Source organism: Dendropsophus ebraccatus, chromosome 3 (genome assembly GCF_027789765.1).
Source record: "Dendropsophus ebraccatus isolate aDenEbr1 chromosome 3, aDenEbr1.pat, whole genome shotgun sequence".
Lineage (NCBI taxonomy): Eukaryota > Metazoa > Chordata > Amphibia > Anura > Hylidae > Dendropsophus > Dendropsophus ebraccatus.
Genome location: NC_091456.1, coordinates 63820591 through 63844365, shown reverse-complemented (window position 1 = coordinate 63844365; position 23775 = coordinate 63820591). Strand labels below are relative to the sequence as shown.

The 23775-nt window shown below is 41.4% G+C and overlaps 1 protein-coding gene across 1 annotated transcript in view; it reads left to right on the top strand.

Moving 5' to 3' along the window:
• Positions 1-23775, top strand: part of GLIS3 (GLIS family zinc finger 3) — a 347865-nt gene that overhangs the window by 282366 nt on the left and 41724 nt on the right. Inside the window, exon 9 of the mRNA XM_069964277.1 lies at positions 13986-14152. Coding sequence (XP_069820378.1) covers positions 13986-14152 — 167 coding nt within the window. The remainder of the gene's footprint in view (positions 1-13985; positions 14153-23775) is intronic.

Here is a 23775-nt window from a genome sequence, read left to right as displayed (position 1 = left end):
ACCTTTCCACTCACTTCACCTCTGCCTCTCCCCTCTACTAATCCCTCCACTGGCTCCCCATTGCCCAACGTATTCACTTTAAACTGTTGAGCATTATGTACAAGGCCATCCACAACCTGTCTCCTCCGTACATCTCTGACCTGATATCCCGCTACCATCCCTCACGGAACCTTCGATCCTCCAGTGACCTCCGTCTGCACTCCCCCTTGTTTGTACCTCGCACAACCGCCACCAAGACTCCATACTCTGGAACTCACTAACCCAACACATCGGGCTCTCATCCACCATCAAGTCCTTCACCTGAAAACCCATCTCTTCAAACTAGGCTACAACCTATAATAATTCTGCATCACACTTTACTGGTTGCACTTTACCGCCTGTTTCTCTCCCCGCACTTTAAAGATTATAAGCCCTCGTGGGCAGGGTCCTCTTCCCTCATGTACCAGCCTGTCTTTTGCCTTCATGTAATGTGTCCTGATCTTGTATTGTTCCTGCTTGTTACCCCTATCTATTGTATAGCGCTCTAGAATTAAGTGTTCTTTATAAATAAATAATAATAATAATGATAATTATAATCTTTTGGCATTGTTGTTCATTCTTATGTTACATATTAGACTCCTTTTTGTATTATTAGCTCCACTAACCTAACTGTTCTTAATGGTATAGTATTTTTGTAGCACAAAGGTTGAGGGGAAACAGCATACGTTTAAAGTAGCTAGACACATTCAAGAAATAATCTTTATTCCCCAACATGTCTTGGCTTAGAGCAAGAAACTACTTTAATTTGTCAAAGTGAAATATGTGATTAGGTTATAAAAGGCTAAATAAATGGAACTTGTATAAAAGAAGTGAGATTGTGCTTTAAAGTGGTAATTTCCTTTATGGGCTGAAGCAGCAAGGAATACTGGCTGCTGGAGGATGTAGTTGTATGCCAGAATCTTTCCAATGAATCACATACACGTTTTCTTCATGTTGTACAGTGGTTTCAACTACTGCTAGGTGTTGAAGTGCCAAATGTAGAAGATTTATAGGCAACTGTCTAGAACAGTTTATTTTCTGATTGTGGAAACAACGGCCACTCCTGGGCCTGGCAGAACATTACATATATAACATGCTGCAACCAAGAGACACTTTGTTTCTAGTTATTTATTGTGGTATTAGGATTATATACTGTTATATATTAGGATTATATACTGTTATCCCCCTTACCCTATGTGCGGTTCTCTGCACTATACACAAGCTTAGATGTTGCAAATTCAATATAAACCTGTACAAGAATTGTCTGTGTCTTCTTTCTGTTCTAAAATCACTTCATTTCATTGGAGGACAGTGTCACCTAAGTGGGGCTTCCACTGTCCATCGCACAAAACCGTACATAGAGTAAAGGGGTGACAGTATCACTTTTTTGAGAAAAAAAAACTTTTTTATTCAGAATTGACAGCCCATATGATCCTTAAAGTGACTCTGTACCCACAATCTGACTCCCCCAAACCGCATCTTCGGATAGCTGCTTTTAATCTAAGATCTGTCCTTGTGTCCGTTAGGCAGGTGATGCAGTTATTGTCCTAAAAAACAACTTTAAAACTTGCAGCCCAATTGGAGTGGCCTAGAGTGTGTGTGCCCTAGGCTTGCGATGCCCTTCCGTAACTCTTCCCCACCATCATTAGGAATGCCCTAGGCATGATTTTTCCTATTCATCACCTGTCTGTTGCTTTAATATTTACTCGCCCATAAAACAACCTTCCAGATTGAGTAATGGTTTATGGTAAAGTGTACCTCCAACTATGGACATCATTTTGTTTTTTGGTTTGAAATACTATGCAGGTAATTTCACATTTTATCTTTATAGTGCTTCCTCAGTACAGTTCCAAGCCCTATTCCTTTACTTTCCTTCACAAAATCAAAGTTCTGTCAGCCTGTAACCACCATTAGAGGGAGCTGAAGAAGATAAATGTTTTTGTGAGTTCAGTGGTAGAGGTATACAGTAAGGCTGGGTTCACACTATGTATATTTGAGGCTGTATTTGGTCCTCATGTCAGGTCCTCATAGCAACCAAAACCAGGAGTGGATTGAAAACACAGAAAGGCTCTGTTCACATAATGTTGTAATTGAGTGGATGGCCGCCATATAACAGTAAATAACTGCCATTATTTCAATATAACAGCCGTTGTTTTAAAATAACAGCACATATTTGCCATTAAATGACGGCCATCCACTCAATTACAACATTATGTGAACAGAGCCTTTCTGTGTTTTCAATCCACTCCTTGTTTTGGTTGCTATACAGCCTCAAATATACAGCCTCAAATATACGTAGTGTGAACATAGCCTAAACCTGTATGACAGTAAGTTAAGGTACCAGAACTTCATTATCTATGGCCATACAGAAAATATGGACTCCATATGAAAAAGATATAGATCATCCATTATATACAATAAGTGCACAATTTTGGACCAGAAGTAAAATGATCATTAGTTGTGGAATCATAGAATTTATGTTTTTTTTGTTAGTAAGTGATAGTAAATCATTGTGCATTAACCTTAGCAAGTGGTGTTGGGATAGTGGCTGCCAGTACAATAAGATGTGAAGCTAGCCCATGCCAACATATCCACTGTTATGTTTCATCGTTACCATGAGAACATATGTAGTTGCTAGTATTAGGCATCTGTAAGACTTCTGGGTATCTTCACACATGATACTTGAGATTGATACTATGTATTTCCAGGAAGCTGGACTTGATTTGTGTCAGAATGTATAGCAAGGTCGTCCTTTCCTACAGATACACAGCGGTGAAATGTTGATTCCATGTAATTTACGACTTAGACTTTTCAGATTTTTATTTAAGCCATTTGAAGTGGTTTTTAGAGGTCTATACGTGCCTACAGCAAACATAGGGCCTTATTCTCTTCTTCCATATATTAAATTTTTTACCCTTTATGAAAGTAATAATCAAATAAAAACAAAACCATCTCTATTACCAATATTTAGTATCATAGTAAGTACTTTTTTGAAGAAAAGAAAGCATTGAAAGTATGGCTCTTTTGAGTCATATACACCTACTATGGAACTTAAAATAATATAGTTGCCTACTTTCTATGCTAATTTAGGAACCAAATTATGATTGGCAGTGCATAGTCTTTCTAAAAATGTATCTACTTGGCTACTTTATGTTTTTGTAGGAATGCCACTAACATAAAAGAGTGTATATTGGCAAAAGTTAAAAGATTGCATAAAAAAAATCTGCTCAGTATCAATTCTTCACCTGATTTCAACTTTGCATTGCTATAAAGTTAGTTTGTTGTCCTTGGAATTCAATATTAATGAAGTAATAGGAATGATTATAGGTATAACTGTGTTCCATATATTCAGTCTGCATCTTTTTTTTTTACCAGTTATAGCCATTCGCAGCCAACCTGTGATTGCACAATGCCAGTGCCGCAAATGACCAATAGTTTATTGAGTGTATATATATATATATATATATATATATATATATATATATATACACACTACCTTTAAAAAGTTTGGGGTCACATTGAAATGTCCTTATTTTTGAAGGAAAAGCACTGTACTTTTCAATGAAGATAACTATAAACTAGTCCTAACTTTAAACAAATACACTCTATACATTGCTAATGTGGTAAATGACTATTCTAGCTGCAAATGTCTGGTTTTTGGTGCAATATCTACATAGGTGTATAGAGGCCCATTTTCAGCAACTATCACTCCAGTGTTCTAATGGTACAATGTGTTTGCTCATTGGCTCAGAAGGCTAATTCTGTGTATGTATGCCGATACCAATTTGTCACGATCCCCGTGGCGTAGGTTCTGGCTAGTAGGCAACCGGGCTCACCTCGGACCGTCTTGGATCAGCTACCAACCAGAACCTAACACCAAGTTACACGTTTTCTGCTGCCACCACACGTCACAATAAGGCTGACATGACACCTTACCCTTATGCACACCTAAGGCAACTACAAATTACGTCTATCACAATCTTATGGTAATCACTTACCCCTGGTAACGTTTTACTTCAGAGATAAAGGGCCTTTTTAGAACACAGGAAAGCTCTTATTAAAGGGGTTGTCCGGCGATAAAAAATTATTCACAGAATAACACACATTACAAAGTTATACAACTTTGTAATGTATGTTATGTCTGTGAATGGCCCCCTTCCCCGTGTCCCACCACCCCCCACCCGTGTACCCGGAAGTGTGGTGCGCTACACATACCTGTCACGTGCCGACCACGGTCTCCGATCCTCAGCAGTGACGTCTTCTTCGGGCGGCCAGCGGATCTTCCCGAGTGCTGGCCGCCCTCTGCAGCGTCATCCGAAGCTCAGCCGCGATTGGCTGAGCATAACTGTGCTCAGCCAATCGCAGCTGAGCAGCTGATGACGTGGCCGCGTCATCAGCCGCTCAGCCGCGATTGGCTGAGCACAGTTATGCTCAGCCAATCGCGGCTGAGCTTCGGATGACGCTGGATCACAAAGAAGAGACGCAGAACAAATGAAAATATGCTGGAAGAATGCCTGACGCCATCTGTTAAGCATGGTGGAGGTAATGTGATGGTCTGGGGTTGCTTTGGTGCTGGTAAGGTGGGAGATTTGTACAGGGTAAAAGGGATTCTGAATAAGGAAGGCTATCACTCAATTTTGCAACGCCATGCCATACCCTTTGGACAGCCGTTGATTGGAGCCAATTTCATCCTACAACAGGACAATGACCCTAAACACACCTCCAAATTGTGCAAGAACTATTTACAGCAGAAGCAGGCAGCTGGTATTCTATCGGTAATGGAGTGGCCAGCGCAGTCACCAGATCTGAACCCCATTGAGTTGTTGTGGGAGCAGCTTGACCGTATGGTACGCCAGAAGTTCCCATCCAACCAATCCAACTTGTGGGAGCTGCTTCTAGAAGCGTGGGGTGCAATTTCTCCAGCTTACCTCAACAGATTAATAGCTAGAATGCCAAAGGTGTGCAATGCTGTAATTGCTGCAAAAGGAGGATTCTTTGACGAAAGCAAAGTTTGATGTAAAAACAATGTTATTTCAAATACAAATCATTATTTCTAACCTTGTAAATGTCTTGACTCTATTTTCTATTCATTTCACAACGTATGGTGGTGAATAAGTGTGACTTTTCATGGAAAACACAAAATTGTTTGGGTGACCCCAAACTTTTGAACTGTAGTGTGTATATATATATATATATATATATATATATATATATATATGGGTGTGTTGTAAAATATGGGTAAAAAAGTAATTTAAAATCACTGTTTCCTGTTTCCCTGCTGCTTGTCACGGCTTCTTCCTAGATGAGCCATTTCAGCAGTAGCTGCCTGCTCAGCTAACCATTGACAGTGGTGGGTCACTTCTGTAGCCTGTGTTTGGCTGAACAGGCAGTTCCTGCCGAGACAGCATGACTTGGAAGCAGGAAGATGAGCAAGGACTGGATAACTTCAGACCAGGAGTCAGAGGGATCAATGCAGTTAAATATGTCTTATTTTTTTATTTTTGCACTATCCCCAAGCTTATATAAAAAATTTTAATTCCTCAGAAAACCCCTTTAATAGAAGAGACCTGAATCTCCAGACCATTGAGCTGTGATACAAGTTTACAAATGATAAGCAACAGAAAAACTAGTGGTGGTCAGCTCACCTCTTAATGGGGTCAATTCGGATCCTCGTATGTTGAGAGAGGGTGCACGGGTCCGGCTTCGGCCAGCTGCCAATTCGTGAAGAAGTAACAAAAAGTGATGGTCCCAGCACTCCAAGTTAAAAAATACAAAAATCTTTATTTCATACCAAAAAGTAAAAGCAGCTCATGTGCGGTATACAGGTAGGACCTACGCGTTTCGCGCGCATGCGCGCTTAATCATGGTCTCACAAATGATAGTTCATTCTTGTTGTGTTCCATTGTAGCACGCTCTTATTAAAGTGGTACTATCAGCTGAAACATTAAAGGAGAAGTTAGGTCAACTGGAAAAGTTGGCTGCAGGCAGGGGGTGTGGGGAAATATAATAAACTAGTTGTACTTATCCATCCCCATGCTACTGAAGTGTTGCATCACCACTTCTGGACCCCTTGCCAGCCTTTTGCCTCTCCTGCTGTTGAAACCTCATGACCCAGCTGATGGATTGTCCGCTCCGTCAGTCAGAAACTGATGTGGGACACCACTGCAGCTACTGGATGGCTGAGCAGGCAATACATCTGATGGGTCAGGTATTTCCCAGTGGAAAATAAGTTCTGGTGGGGGTCTGGGAGCCTATGACGTGGTGCTGTGGGGCCATGGTGACAGGTAAGTAGAGCTTTTTTATTTTGTCCCCCCCCCCCAAACCTGCCTGACCAGAGTTTCCCTTTAATGTTTTATCCACAGGATATTCTATAAATGATTCATAGATGCTCTGTGAGCCTTTTGCTGATTCTCACTTACTATTTTTCCTATATAGGTCAGTGATTGGCTTATAAAGGGTCCTGTCGGGTTCCGCCAAGGGGTCTGTCATTTTGCCATATAAGAATGCCACGTGCTGCACTATTTTTCAAATGTGATACAATCTGTGGCGGAGCCTCCAACGCAGATGTCTACACAGCCTAATGCGAGTGATAATGTTTCTCTGCCCACACCACTTCCTCGAATTATAGCCTGGAACAATCAGTGCCTAACACAAAACAAAATAAATTACAAAATGAGTACGAACAGAAAAAATCATTTTTCTAGTATTACAGGAAAAGTGTGTATCATGGTCTATGGCGTAAACTTTAAAAATGTCACAGACCTGCGGCCAAGAACTTTCAAGTCTGGCATAAAATGTAAATAACTCAATGGACTGGGATCCTGGTGAGCGACCAGTCTAAAACCAGATGCTCTGTTGGTAAAGAAATTCTATGAAAGGCTCAAACAGAGATAAGAAGACAGGAGGCTTACATTATCTATCATCACATTATGAATCAGCATGGGATGCTATTCAGGATGGCAAGAGCAATGCCTCTGTATAGCTAATCGATACAATATGTTCCATCCTAAAGTTTAGTGACCTAACCATAATCCTCCAGTATATAAAGTATAAGTCTCATAGCAAGCCACATTTTCAATGAATTCACTTTTTAATCTAACTTCAGATACTTTCCCTAAAGGATCTTCTGTCTGAACCTAATGCAATCAGTTGGCCCATTTTCTTTTTCTCAGACACTAAACTACATAAATATGCAGTGCTCCGAGTAAACACACTCAGATTCATTCAGGGACAAATCCAGACTGAAGGAAATCCAAGTTTCTCTTTCTCTGAGTCAACACAGTTCTATAGTCATGTATGTGAGTAAGCCCAGAATGCAAAGACATGATTCATAAATCATGATAAAGTCTAGTAAAAGAGGCTTGTCTGGCAACACACCATGTTGTATTATCATCTTGTTCGAATGCTGACTTACTCATAAGCTTGCTGAGGGAAGCAGGAGAACATGTAATGCAAATGTACACTATGAAACGGGAATGGAATGTATGAAATCCACCTAGAAAAAAAACCTTTAAATCACTTAAGTGAGACATGGAATTGTAATCAAGGCAAGAACACCTTAAATAAAGGGGAAATAGTCACTTTTTGTGAAATCAAGAAATATTTCATATTTAGTGACGGTAACCTCATCCCTCCTGGTAAACAAAATGTCATGTACAATATTAGCCGTTGCGTTATCCTCTTCTATCAAGCTGTTACATGATCTGTCACCTAACTTTTCATGTACTTTGTCTGGTCATACATTGCCCAAACATATTTTGCCACATAACTAAGCAGATTTACAAGATAACTAGGAAAACACAGTGATACTTCCTATGTTCCTATGAATGTACACAAAAGAATAACCATATCATACATATAAAATTAGGCAACATAAGGACTCATATTCTCTATATGGTAAAGTCGCACCAAGGCCGTACCCATGCTCCTAGTGTACATGCCCTAGTGTACATGCCCTACAGAGGACATTGTATTTAAGACTGTATAACACCATGCTGGTTTAATGCATTCTTATTTTACTAGCCAAAACAGATGCATTAAATCTGGGGCTCTAGTAATTTGGCATAGTGTACCATAGATGACATGATTGATAACAATAGTTTTCCACATGACTGTCATCTACAGCTCTACCTTAATGCATACCTCCAGGGCCGTATCTACCACTAGGCACCCGTGGTCCGGTGCCTAGGGCAGCACCTTGCAGGGGGGCAGCACCAAAGAGCAGGGGTAAGGAAACAACTTTTTAAAAAATTTAATTATTTTTTTAGTCTTTTACCCCCTGTTCTGACTTGGCAGTAAATCTGGTGTCTTTTCGAGGGGAGACGGGGGGGGGGGGGTTAAATGGGGTATCGTGGAAATGGTCAGGTATGGTATGGCGTTGTTACCCAGTCACAGTTTATGTTTTAAGCAGTTAAAAACCATAAAAAAAAAGTGTTTCAGACAATGTTTCTACAAAACATACAGTACGTTTGTAAAGACTTTCCATCAGAGTTGTGCTGTTTGTGCAGCAGATTTGTTCTTCCTAATTTATTAACAGGAATATGGTATTATTGTATACCATCTTATAGTGAATTGCAGCCTGATCATTGTGTATGCAGGCCTGCTAGTTCATATTACCCATTTCAGTCTTCACAAAAGAGACAGAGTTACTGCTGATGCTTCTGTATTCACAGGACTTTATTAGCTAGCAAGTTTCCTCCATATGCTCGCTGCTTGCCTTGTTAGGCAAGATATTTAAGGTATTAAATGTATCTATTTTGCCTATACTATCTACCTATTTCATTCTTTCAGCACAGTGAAAGTAAGAAGCTGCAGTAATTTATAGGGGTTAAATTGTATTTAAATAAAACTCAAAGACATATAACTTGCTAATAGAGTGTTGTTCATAATAGTACTGGCTTCAGTTTGGTGTTGTGTGCTTCAACCCTTACAGGAAGTTGAAAATAGAGGAACTACACAATGTGTATTGTCTACAGCTCCCCGAATACTCCCTCTGTCCTGATGTCAAACTAGGCTTGGGTGACTCTTTTCTCTGGGCTTTAGCAACACCCCCCCCCCCTTTATTTCACCATCTCTGACCAGACCCTCCAGTCCACTTGCTATCTCTCTGTCATATACAAAGATACATATATACCTATTGAGACAATTAGTAATGAGTGAGGTGTGATTTCAGCATGCTGCCTTTTGTTGAATGATGCAGCAGATGCTTCAGATGCTCTTCAACAGTTTTGGGTGGGAAACCAGCAGGAGTGCTGTAGGAGTAGGCAGCGTGGGAGGACTATGATGAACATCTGAGGGAAAACAATGCATTCTGGGACTTGTAGTACTGAACAACTGCTCAACCAGGAAGTATAATCTAAAAAATCCACATTATCTGCTCACGATACACTAGCAAACCAATGGAGCAAATCAATGGAGAATGGAGCCACGTCATAGAGGGGCAGGGGTTTCCTCCCACTGGGGGAAGGCTGGCCCACATCCAGTGCTTCAGCCCTGACCTGTGAATAGAACGGCGCCGTACATGGGAACCGGGCTGCGGTTCCAAAAACTGACCAAGGCACCCTACGCCAGCGCTGATCTATACATGGGTAATACTTTAAGCGAATGTACCTGATGGTACATTTGCTTTAAGTCGCCTCTCCATTTTTGGGCAAGCTAAGTTTTGCACAAAATGTATAACCTACACCTGAAATTGGCATAGGTTATGGCAGCTCATAGTTGTGGTTGATTTTAAAAGTCAGTCATAAAGAGAGTGAGAAAGATGCACCATATTTATGGAGGATTGTACCTGTTAATACATGTGGTGCTTTTTACTCCAATGTATTTTAAGTTAAGACAGATGTGCTACATCCCCCCTTCCTTTAGCTTCGTCTTTTGGACCATAAGGGGAGTCAGACTGATACACATTGGATCATGAGACATTTGAGATCATTCAGACTGTCCTGGTAGACACAAGACAGGGTACACTAACACTAGTTTTAAATACAGTTTGTAGAAGCTTGGAACTCTCAAGGTCTGTAATGTTCTGGTGACTTGTTTTATTTTTGTGGGAAATGATCTTTTAGTTACTCAGTCTCTTTGTCACTGGGAATGTGTCACTTTTATGACTATCACATTATAAAAAAGCACAAAAGTATTGCATTAATGATAAAAATACAATGAATGTGAGCATTAAAATATGTGTATGCATTACATCTGCTCCATGGCACGATCGTCCTGTCATCATCATCATTCATAACCATTTATTCTTTTCAGTTTTACATAACATTCAGTTCAGTGAATGGACCTGAAGTACTGTAGTGCTGTGTTAACTTGTATTAAGTGTTCCACTTGGCTCGTTGTATACTTTAGAGATGGGCTTGCCAGCTGCCTTCTGTTTTTATTTAATATATTGTGCACTCCAACTAAAACTGGAACAGTGGACTATAAAATGAAAACCATCGACAGCAAGTAAGGGACATGCCATAAACACACAAGGAGCCTTATATGGGTTCAGATGCTGCCTTTTGGTGTAATAAAATGCACTGTAATTATACCGCATGTGACTGCATGATTCAGAGCAACAATACATTTTCATGGTTTATAGGGTGTTGTATGTTCCATGTACCAGTCCGTGCCCTTTCTTCCCGTCTGTCTGCTAGGTTTTTTTACTCAGTATTCGCATATGTAGGAAATAGCTTTAGACACGTAGATGGTATTGTCTTTTTGCTTCATTGTCTGATTGGGGGTTTGAATACTGTCTGTAATGATTTTGTCCTGGGACAATTATGTGTAAATGACTCTTTTTTCCCGTTTCTGTGGTGCCATATTTAGATAAACATAGTTTGTTGTGGACCCTCTTAGGCTCATAACAGAAAAATAATGTTAACATATACTTTATGCCCAATCCTGCCCATTTTCAAATTTGAAGCCGGCTCTATGGGGTTTTAAAACTGGTATCTGGTGGTCTGGTCCAGATACGGACCCCTCCTGGGACTGATCTTCTGTGAAACCTAAGGGCCCTATTCCACCGGACGATTATCGTTTAGATTATCGTTAAATCGTTCGAATCTAAACGATAATCGTTCGGTTGAAATGCAGTTAACGATTAACGACCAAACGAGAAATTGTTGATCGCTTTATAAGACCTGGACCTATTTTTATCGTTGCTCCTTCGCAAAACGTTCGTAAATCGTTCGCATTGAATAAGACATCATTCGTTCATTCGCAATAGATACGAACACATTAGCGAAGAAATAGCGAAGAAAAAACGATCGCAAATACAATCATAAGTAACGATTATCGTTCCATGGAAATAAGTGAACGTTTTCAAGTCTTTCGCAATAGCGTTTGTTTGAGATCGTTAATCGTTAACGATTATACGAACGATACTCGTCCGGTGGAATAGGGCCCTAAGGCCGCACACCTCTGTGTGTGGGCTCAGCGGTGCAATGAGTGATAGAGGCTTCCTACTGCAGCCTACAGATGGGGTCTGTATTTCCATCAAGATGGGCTCTGTATTTTAGGGTTGAAATTTAAATATCAATGTTTAAGGGAATGTGTTATCAGTTTACAAAATGTGACAATTCCTCCTGTGTGCAAACATGTCCCCCTGAATAAAACAACACAGGGAATGCAAAATTCCCTTTATTGCTATCAACTTCCCATAATGAAACTTTTTTGGGCTACAGGAGAAATAAGCCTCAAGTTACAGTGGCATCAAACTGTGCATTAAGGCAGGGGCTAGAGAAGAGTAAGAGGATGGGGTAGAGTCTCAGGAACTGAACAATCATGAGATATCTAGCTTTTAGGGTTCAGACCATTGTGGCAAGTCAGCGAGTATAGACTCATGCAAGACATATTTTCCCTTTATAATTATTAGCCAGATAGACCCTTAAATGTATACATGTGGACTAAGTTGTTGGTACCCACAAACCCACAATGTTCACTGAAATAACCTGAAACTGACAAAAGCAATAATACACTTAATTTACTGAAAATCAACTAATAAAAAGCAGACATTGCTTTTGAATTGTAGTTCAATAGGAAAATGTCGGGCCTGTCTTAGGAGATTAGAAAGAAAATTATAGACAAACATGTTAAAGATGAAAGCTACAGTATAAGACTATCTCTAAACAGTTTGATGTTCATGTTAGTACAGTTGCACATATTATGCAGAAGTTTAAAGTTTATGGGACTGGAGGGAGGATTGGAATGTGTTAAATCTTTCATTAGAAAGGGATGGGGTTTGGATGGGGGAAGAAGTTCTGTAGCGTTTTTCTGGTGATTTAGGTTGGGTTCACACTATGTATATTTGAGGCTGTATTTGGTCCTCATGTCAGGTCCTCATAGCAACCAAAACCAGGAGTGGATTAAAAACACAGAAAGGCTCTGTCCACACAATGTTGAAATTGAGTGTATGGCCGCCATATAACAGTAAGTAACTTCCATTATTTCAATACAACAGCCGTTGTTTTAAAATAACAGCAAATATTTGCCATGAAATGACGGCCATCCACTCAATTACAACATTATGTGAACAGAGCATTTCTGTGTTTTCAATCCACTCCTTGTTTTGGTTGCTATACAGCCTCAAACATACAGCCTCAAATATGCGTAGTGTGAACATAGCAGTACACTGTATTCAACAGCATCTGACAGCTTACACTGCCACACTACCTGGACCACAAGAACTCTCCTCCACCTGACTCTTCTACTGACTCGCCTCTACCTCTCTACCACAAGAACCTCTAACACTACAATACCTCTCCACTAGAACTCCACTACCACTACACTACTCCATTACCTCTCCAGCACATCTCTATTACTCTACTAGCACTCCACTACTCCACTTCTGCTCCAGCACCTCTCCACTACCTCTCCACTACCACTCCACTACCTCTACCTCTCCTCTGCTCCACTATCTCTCCATGACCTCTCCTCTACCTGTCCTTTGCTCCACTATCTCTCCACTACCTCTTCTTTACCCACTACTCCACTACCACTCCACTACTTCTGCACTACTCCACTACTTCTCTAGCACCTCTCCACTACCTCTTCACTATTCCACTAGCACTCTACTATTTAACTACCCATCCACTACCTCTCCATTATTTCACTAGCACTCCCCTACCTCTGCACTACTCTTCTGCTTCTCCAGTACCTCTCCACTACACCACTCCACTACTCTAGTGCCTCTCCTCTACCTCTCCACTACTCCACTGTCCCAAACTGTCACAAATAGCAGTAGCCTGCGGTCTTTTCACTTCAACAATCACATGCTGAATGCATACCTCCAGGAAGCAGCCAGTGTATGTAGGATTGGGGGAAAGGGGGGAGGCAAAGCCGGGTGAGTGTTTCAGCTGATTGGACGACTGCAAGGGAAAATGGAGATGGAGCTCACCCCAGAGTTCCTAAAGAGCTCCAATATGTGATTGTTGCCCCCCTGATAAATCTGCATAACCAATCTCTCCTATCTGGACATGTTCCTTATGATTGGAGAATGACCATTGTTATAGCCATCCACAAGAAGGAAAGATTTAAGGATCTAAATCTGTATAGTCTGAAGGAAAGAAGGGAAAGCTAGGAAATGATTGAAACATTTAAATATTTTAATAGCCTAAATAAGGTTCAGGAGGGAAGTGTTTTTAATGGGAAACATAGCACAAGAAGAAAGTGCCACAATCTGAGGTAAGTTGGGGGGAAATCAGGAACAAACTTCCCTCAGTTGTGGCTGATGGATCTACAGTAAGTGTAAACCTGTCTGGGATAACCATATATCTATCCTAAGATAATAAGGAAGTAAATAATATTAGGGCAGACTAGATGGCCTAGGTAACCTTTTTCTGCCAACAATCTTATATGTTTCTATGCTGATGACATTATGATTCCTGAGGAAAGTTGTAAGATATATGTATTTTTCTAGGAAATATTATTATTTTAAAATTTAATAACATTTTAATTCAAACATCCACTATGCTTAATTTTAGATTTTCTCCTCATCATCTGAGCCCAAGGAGACTCAATGCACCTTCAAGTATGATGCCCAAAAGAACTCCACAGCCTCCCCAAGTGCCGCAGACAGGGGCATCTTATTCAAAGACATATCCTGCACTAGCTAATGCCTCATTACAACCAAATAGTCTTCACGCCCAAGGTGAGAAGCTCTAATTTTTATTGTTGAAAGATGAATATAATTTCTTATTTAAGTAAAATACATTTGTAGCATTTTTGCAGAAAGGAAAAAAAAGGGAGTCCACAAGTCATATAATTAAAATGCTAACTGATAGGAAGTGGAGAGAAGCAAGATATTATGGCTATCTTGGTCTCTTTATCAGGAAGGGTTTCACACAGTTTCTGTTCATAGCTAGTGTCTCATGGGCACGGGTGCCGAAGGTCAGCTTAGGCTTCACCCACACACATATTTTGCGATACAAATACCTTATAGAGACATTTATTATCTCTTTCTAAAGACAAAAGAAAAAAATATTTAATGTTAATAAACTTTCCTGGTGGTCTAAAGCAGTAATGGATTTAATACAGAGGGGTCAAAGTTTATTGACATGACAGGGCCACTTTAACATTCTCCATGACAGTACAATATACCCACACATATACAACTCTGCAGCAGGCACAATGCACAAACAACTACTGCATCATACACACCTAGATCTGCTACATAAAACTACACACACGCAGAGTTCTACTACATAAACATACCCACAGACACACAGTGCTACTATACCAATATACAGACACACCTCTGCTTCATCACCATACACAAAGAGCTACATTCAGGTAGACAGACAAACATGCACAAACACACAGACATTTGATTTTCCCTATTTACAGAGAGTATCTACAGAGAGCCCTTCTCCCAATTGACTAATCACATGATATCATTGAAGGGCCTTCCTTCAGCTTCTGTTCTTGGTAAGTTATTATGAGGCTTCTACATGTAGGAATCTGGATATGGTGCACGTCAAATCCAGATTCCTCTCCTTTCTGGCACTGATCTCACTGATCAGTTATGCAAAAGAACATTGCAGAGACACCATCATGTGTCTCAACGTCAGTGAACTAGCCAGACCTTTCTCCTGGAAGGAACAACCAAGCCAAGAAATGTCTCCAATTAAGGAAACTACCTAAGCAAGGTATCCATCCACAGACAGCTGTTTCGGGGTTTTTGCCCCTCATCAGTGTGGAGTAGGTTTCTGGCTAGTGGGAGCAATGCCTAGTAAGTGCATGCAAAAAGACACTGGTTGGCCTCAGGGAGATCAACCAAAACACTGCAGAGACACCATCACGTGTCTCAACGTCAGTGAATTCTAGAACATTGCCCCCTGGGAAATCAAATATGCAAAAGAACACTGCAGAGACACCATCACGTGTCTCGACGTCAGTGAACTAGCCAGACCTTCCTCCGGGAAGGAAAAACCAAGCCAAGGCATGTCTCCAATTAAGGAAATCACCTAAGCAAGGTATCCATCCACAGACAGCTGTAGTTCACTGATGTGGAGACACATGATGGTGTCTCTGCAGTGTTCTTTTGCATATTTGATTTCCCAGGGGGCAATGTTCTAGAATACACTGATGTTGAGACATGTGATGGTGTCTCTGCGGTGTTTTGGTTGATCTCCCTGAGGTCAACCAGCGTCCTTTTGCATGCACTTACTAGTCATTGCTCCCACTAGCCAGAAACCTACTCCACACTGATGAGGGGCAAAAACCCCGAAACAGCTGTCTGTGGATGGATACCTTGCTTAGGTGGTTTTCTTAATTGGAGAAATTCCTTGGCTTGGTTGTTCCTTCCCGGAGGAAGGTCTGGCTAGTTCCCTGACGTTGAGACACTTGATGGTGTTTCTGCAGTGTTCTTTTGCATATTTGATTTCCCAGGGGGCAATGTTCTAGAATACACTGACATTGAGACACGTGATGGTGTCTCTGTGGTGTTTTCATTGGTCTCCCTAATAATAAAAAAAAAAAGATCTCCATTTCATACCAAATACAATAGCATAGAGGTCTGCAGTTTTGCATAACAAAATTAGGCTATGTTCACACTACGTATATTTGAGGCTGTATAGCAACCAAAACAAGGAGTGGATTGAAAACACAGAAAGGCTCTGTTCACATAATGTTGTAATTGAGTGGATGGCTGTCATTTAATGGCAAATATGTGCTGTTATTTTAAAACAACGGCTGTTGTATTGAAATAATGGAAGTTATTTACCGTTATATGGCGGCCATCCACTCAATTACAACATTATGTGAACAGAGCCTTTCTGTGTTTTCAATCCACTCCTGGTTTTGGTTGCTATGAGGACCTGACATGAGGACCAAATACAGCCTCAAATATACATAGTGTGAACCCAGCCCCAAACTGTAAGCTATAACAGGAACAGCGAAACAGAAACAAATGCTGTGTGAATCCAGCCTATAATAATTTTTTGGTCCCTCTAGAGCACTTCACAGTGTTATGGATTGATATACCTTATTAGTCAGTCAGCCATGGCAGGCCCCTGAGCCTTTGTAAGACACCAGGTTATACTGATACCCTATCAGCAGCCCATGGTTTACAGACGGAGCCCCCCCAACCCCTTAAGAAACAACTTCCTATTTCTGCTCTTCTCTTCTGACATCCAGACAGTGGGACACCAATATTGCTGCATTGGTGAATCTCTGTGACCGGGCCCTACAGCTACACGTAGCAGCATAAAGTGCAGTGGCGCAGGTGCCTATGGGCTCTGCTGGCTAAAGGCCTGGGTGCAATTGGGACTTTTTAAAGCCAATGATACTTAGACAAGCCATGAATGCTTTGTACAGCTCAGTAATACTTGGGATACAATAGTAAAAGTATTGTATTGCCCCCCAAAAGTTATACAAATCCCCAATATACACTTATTACGGGAAATGCTTATAAAGTGTTTTTTTCCACCTGGACTTACTACTGCATCAAGGCTTCACTTCCTGGATAACATGGTGATGTCACGACCCGACTCCCAGAGCTGTGCGGGCTGTAGCTGCTGGAGAGGATGATGGCCGGGGGGCACTGAGGGACACAGGGCACTGGAGGGACACTGAGCATCCCTCTGCCATCATCCTCTCCAGCATCCACAGCCCGGGTCGTGACATCAACATTTAAACCAGGAAGTGAAGCCTTGATGCAGTAGTAAGTGCAAGGAAAAAAGCACTTTAAGCATAAAGTATATATTGGTGATTTGTTTAACTTTTGGGGGCAATACAATACTTTAATAAAAATTTTCAACGGACTTCTCGTTTAAATTAGACATTTTCCTTTCTCAGAAAAGAACACTGCTCGATTTACTCAGAAACTAAAGTATCCCATAGATCTTTGTCAAACCGCTACCCTTAGCTTTGCTTTATTATGTAACAAGTCAACAATACATTGCAGGCAAGCAAACTCTCTTTCAGGATATCTGTCATGTTCCCCTTATAATACAACAATAGTGAGAAACTTAACGCCAACATATAAATTATGAGTCCAGTGCTCTGCATGGGATTTTGTGCTGATGAGAAATCTATGGTTGCTAGCTGCAAGCCGATTCACAATTGTTACAGTGTAAGGGATGACAGAAAGGCATTAAGGTCAAAATGCCATATAGTCTACAGCTAAAACAAATGCAATACAGTGGACAACTTATTGTGATATTGTGGTGTCCCATAGGGGTGTTGCTGTTGTTTACGTCCTTCGCAAAAGTCTGTACTTTTTGTGGTCTTATTGCAGCTAAAGTAGTAGTAAGAGATGACCACTAGATGTCTCTATATTATGTATTGAAGTATGAAAGCTGCACAGCTGAAGTGTCTCAAAGGGTTATTGTGCTTGTGTGTACCAGAATCTGTGGACCAGTAGGTTCTTTCTTAACTTTATTCTGTCCTATCATCTCTTCTCTGTTCCTCTGTTGCACTCTTTTCACCCAACCACTGTGCACCTTACACGCTGGATAGGAAGTTAGTTCCTTGGGTGAAGGAGGAGTCTTAGTCGTGATTCTGTGGAGGAAGGACGCAGATCAGATTGCTCTCCACAGTTGTCCTGTCTGGCCCTGGCCCTCTGCCAGGTCCTTCCCGTAAAGAAGAGGAGTAGTCTTAGTCATTACCCCGCATGGGTAGGACACAGGACAGTGCTCTGTTACAAACTTCTCTCTCAGTGCCTATACCCCAAATCATGCAGTGTTAAACCTCTCAGGAGAGAACTAGCCAACAGATCACCTCAACCCACGCCGTGGACTTGCCAAACAGCTAGGAACTGATCCGGGTCGAGCAAAGTTACCGTAAAGGTCTATGAACTCCATCTCGCAGCACTAGTGTCAGCCAGGGGACTCTCAGCATTCTGCTCATCCCAGGTAACAAGGTCTGGGGCCTGTGTCACCCATTAGTAGGGTTCAGCCAACGCTAGTGGGCATAAGGTGGTGTGAAGACTCTAGAAAGGTCAATACACGGGCAGAGGTTTTCTCATTCTTCTTCTAAAAGTATTCTTCTATACACTCCAACATCCCGGCAGAGCATATTACTACTTGGGTTGAGACTCTCACAGCACTCTCTCTACTACGCTACCTCAGTCTAACTCTACCAACAGTACTACATCCTACTTAGCACTTATCACACAGATCTGGTGGTTCTATGTTCATGTATTTATTGGAACTTTATCAAGTAAAAAATCCAAGCTCATCTGTAGTACCTGTTGCACATTTGCCTATAGTAAATCAGGTCAACTTTATCCACGGAGTCTGTGATGATTCATTACCACCTACACAGTATATACATGGCAACCTTGGGACATCTCCCTTTTCTTTGGGTGGCAGGTAATACTATTCGGGAGGGCCATTACACCTATTTGGAAATATAGACCCTATGGGGGGAATTTATCAAGACCGACCTACTTGTACGCCGGTCTTAGAGTAGGCCCTGTCCCCTTTTCCCTGACCGAATTTACTAAGAGATGCACGCCCACAACTGTATCAGAGCTTGCCCTCTGGTATGGCAGGTCAAACCTGTTCTGAAGTCTGTGCTGTTCTGAAGTTTCTGAGCTCCAATCATCTGACACTCACTGCTGGCCTGGTGTCTGTGCAGTGTACATTCTGCTAAAAGTTCCTCTTGGACTTTTAGATGAAGCTCCTACACCTGATTTATGGATATATTAGCTTCATATGGATATGGTTTTTCTATTAGTTTTTTTTTTGTTAACCCCAAAATACATTGTGATCCCTTCTAATGGTACAAGTATAAAATCAAGTAGGAGTTTTCCACCCATTATGGGTCCCTGTTACATTTGACTTTGACAGGCTTGCCCTAGATGATATGTGTACTGGATGTTTACCAAGTCTTACTGCTTGAGATGTCTTTGTGTGAAGATGAATTATGGCTCATTTTGTTTGACTACAGTGTTTTCCCTATGGATGTACAAGTAATGTGTGTTCCCTGTTTGCAGAAGTCTACCTCCTTCGAGTAGTAGTACCACTCTCCTGACAGCTCAGTGTTAAGGTCATAGCCCCACTTAGTATGATTTGTTGGACCTGCTGCGGAGTAAAGCTACTCATTATTTATAACTTCATGCTTGTTTTTTACCATTTCCTTACCGGAGAGTTTTCTGGCATGTTGAAATGAGCAGTGATTACAATGATTAGAATGAATGACCCATTAATAAGAAAGGCTTCTGCTACTGGGCCAAGAGTTTGGGAGGCATTCATGGGTGGGGGCATTCATGTTTAATAATATTGATCCTTCTTGTGGGAAATATCAAGATGGTTTGGATTGGTGCATGTGGATTGTATGATATATAGTACTATATCCATACCAGTCATTACTTCTACTTATGCTGCTGTTTCAGTTACTTGTCACTTAGGGATGGGGACCCATGGAATTTTGCTATAGGGCTCTATGAATTCCCATCACACCCAAGATAACAAGTCATTATTTCTGGTTGGTTATTAAGCTTTTAATTCATTGCTTATTTGTTTGTTCTTTTTTGTTGTTTGTTTTTGTAAGGTATTGATGTACTGTATGTAGTAAGGTGCACTCCATTAAAACTATGATTGACATAAGGGGTTAAACTCTTCTACTCACTCAGTCAGTTCCTATGAAAGTAGTATACAATTAGACCCAGATCCTTTTAATGATGGATGTTAATACGTTTTAAGAACCATACCATTTTTCGTCATTAACTTATTTTCCATGAAATATGTCATGTCATGTGTATATTCTGTAACTATGTCATAGTTTACGACATGATGAATGAATAACTGCGTAAGTGGGAAATATGTTTTTTTGTTTCCACAGTACAAGTTTTTATAAATGACAGATATAAAGACACATCAGTATAATAACAATATATAGCATTGGCTTTGATTTCACTGAATTCATTTTCAGTCTTTTTTTTTTTTTTAAGTAAGTCAAGGTTTTAAAAAAGAAAATAACTACCAGATGATGGCTTATGTTATCTAATATTTTACAACATGCTCCTGGTTTTTTTCTTCTTGTATAGGATTCCAGATAAAATCTCTAAAATGTCGTATCAAACACATATCAGCTGTAGATGCTAAATAGAGATTTGACCAGAGGCAGGCCTTCGGGCCTGAGGGTTAGTTATTCTTATGTAAGATAAATCAACAGCAGTAATACTCTAATTGTCCTATCAAAAGGCTCCTTGGTAAGTATACATAGTTAACGGAATTTGAAAGGGGCCACATCATTGAACTCAAAGAAGAAAGATGGTTGTGTTGCTGAATTATCCACCACCCAGACCATTGTTGGAAGCAGTGATTACATGAGGATAGGCACACATGACGAAGAGGCTCCAAACAGACCCACAGTATTGTTTGATCCAACAACAAGCATGAGCATGTCCTGCAGTTTACTTATCCAACATCCAGACTCAGGTGGCACCTACACTACACACTCTTGTCTCTGCCAGGAATTTCCACACACTTAGCAGAAAGAAATTTGATTCCATAGCACCCATTGTTAGTTTTGCTATGGACAACCAGCCACAGTTAGGCCTTATGCACACGTTCAGTATTTTTTTCTGGTCCTGAAACAACCCGTGAGAAATTGCGGATTGGACATCCGTATTCCATCCGTATTCCATCCGTATTCCATCCGTTGCTGGACCAGACTTCAACTGAGCAGTGAATGAATGGCAGACCCCCTCTGCGGCATCAGACCCCCTCTGCGGCTGCATCAGACCCCCTCCTGCGGCTGCATCAGACCCCCTCCTGCGGCTGCATCAGACCCCCTCCTGCGGCTGCATCAGACCCCCTCCTGCGGCTGCATCAGACCCCCTCCTGCGGCGGCATCGGACCGACCCCCTCTGCGGCATCAGACCCCCTCCTGCGGCTGCATCAGACCCCCTCCTGCGGCTGCATCAGACCCCCTCCTGCGGCGGCATCGGACCGACCCCCTCTGTGGCATCAGACCCCCTCCTGCGGCATCATCAGACCTCCTCTGCGGCGGCATCAGACCCCCTCCTGCATCATCAGACCCCCTCTGCGGCATCAGACCCCCTCCGGCGGCATCAGACCCCCTCCGGCGGCATCAGACCCCCTCCTGCGGCATCATCAGACCCCTCCTGCGGTAAGGATGCGATCTCCTATGCGATCCTCCTGTGCCGTTCTACCTTCAGTGCTCTTAATTGATTCATTGATACTTTCCTAACCACATAGTAAACACCAATTTATTGAGCTAATTGGTAATGATGATTGGCAGCTGGGCTACAAAGGTACAAGTACCAATTACCTCAATAAATTGGGGTGTTTACAATCAACACCCCAATTTATTGAGGTAATTGGTACTTGTACCTTTGTAGCCCAGCTGCCAATCATCATTACCAATTAGCTCAATAAATTGGTGTTTACTATGTGGTTAGGAAAGTATCAATGAATCAATTAAGAGCACTGAAGGCAGAACGGCACAGGAGGATCGCATAGGAGATCGCATCCTTACCACAGGAGGGGTCTGATGCAGCCGCAGGAGGGGGTCTGATGCAGCCGCAGGTTCAGACTGAGGAATTCTCGCGGAAAATGTCCGCGGAATTCCGTCAGCTGTCCGCCCGGAGATCCGGAGAATTATAGATCCCAGCACTTCTATATACTGCTGTGCACAATAGGAGCATGAGTTATCCATATTTTTCTACGGAAATACGGATGCCAAACATGTTGCAATCCGCAAACAATCCGTAGACAATTGATGTCAATGAGAGCATCCGTGAAAAAATCTGGGTCCGCACCCGGTCCGCACTAGGACATGTCCTTTTTTTTTTACGGATTGATTTTCATCCATTTCTGCTACTGATCGTGTGAATAGCCCAATAGACTTCAATGTGCACTAACTCGGATACGGAAATACGGATCCGTAAATTACGGAACGTGTGAATAAGGCCTTACCCTCGTTTGCACTGGTGTTGTGAACAAGAAACCTTGGCTGCTATAAACTGAAACTAAATCATTTTTTGCAATAAGACCAGGTTCTGTTTGGGTTCAAGTATAGAGGCCTTATGGTGAACCCTTCAATCTTGCCTTTGCTGTTGAGCAACACAGTACCCCAACTGTTGGTGTGATGATCTGGGCAGCTGTCACATACAACAGTCAGCCAGACTTAGTAGTGATATGCCAATGACCATCTGGATGATCCCAAGGAGGCATGGCAGAATGTCATATAGTCAGATAAGACCAAAATAGAACTTTTTGGTATCAACTCCACTTGCTATGTTTGGAGGAAGAAGAATGAGTAGAACACCAAGAACACAGTCCCAACCGTGAAGGGCGTGGGTGGAAACATCATGCTGTAAGGGCGATTTTCTGCAGAGGAGACAGAACGACTGCACTGTAGTGAAGGAAGGATGGCAGGGGCTGTGTATTGCAAGGTTTTGGCCAATAACCTTCCTCCCTCAGTAAGAACATGGAAGATGAATTGTGGCTGGGTCTTCTGGCATGATAGTGACCTGAAACACACAGCCAGGGCAACTAAGGAGTGACCCCCATAAGAAGCATTTCAAGGTCCTGGAGTAGACTTGCCAGTTGACAGCCTGGACCAGCCAGCGACAGCCCTGAAACATGAAATATCTGGAGAAGATCTGGACCAAATATTAAAGTGTCACTGTCGTTATAACTTTCAGGCCAGGTTCAGACTATGTAACTGTGCGGCTGTATTTGCGGCTGTAATTGTGCGGCGGTATTTTTGGTGGTTCATGCGTACGCTGGAAAGTATAGGATATACGGCTGCACAGTGCACACTATGTATGAATCTACGGCCCGATCGTAAACGGACCCGTAAAAAATGAACAAGACCATTGTTTGCGGCTGGACATGCGGCCGAGGATTGACAGGCGGTCCGTAAGGAGTACTTCAAAAATAGCCGGCAATGATGCCGAATGCCGATGCCTCTAATAGTTAATATATTAAATTAATAAAACACATTCTCTTTGTAATAAAGTCCCTTTCGTTGGTCAATAATTTAATTCTAACGAATCCATCATTTTGCAATTAAATATACTGTTAATATAAATAGATATATAAATAAATGTATATTTATATATATATATTTATTTTTTGACAGTATATTTAATTGCACAATGATGGATTCGTTAGAATTAAATTATTGACCAACGAAACTGAATTTATTTCAACGAAATTGTGTTTTATTAATTAAATATTAATTAGTACAGGAAGCTCCATAAGCCGTTAATTCATATGCCGGCAATAGAGCATTCTGTACTAATCATCACTTTACTTTAATGAAAACATCAAATGTTTCTTCTAATTATGTTAT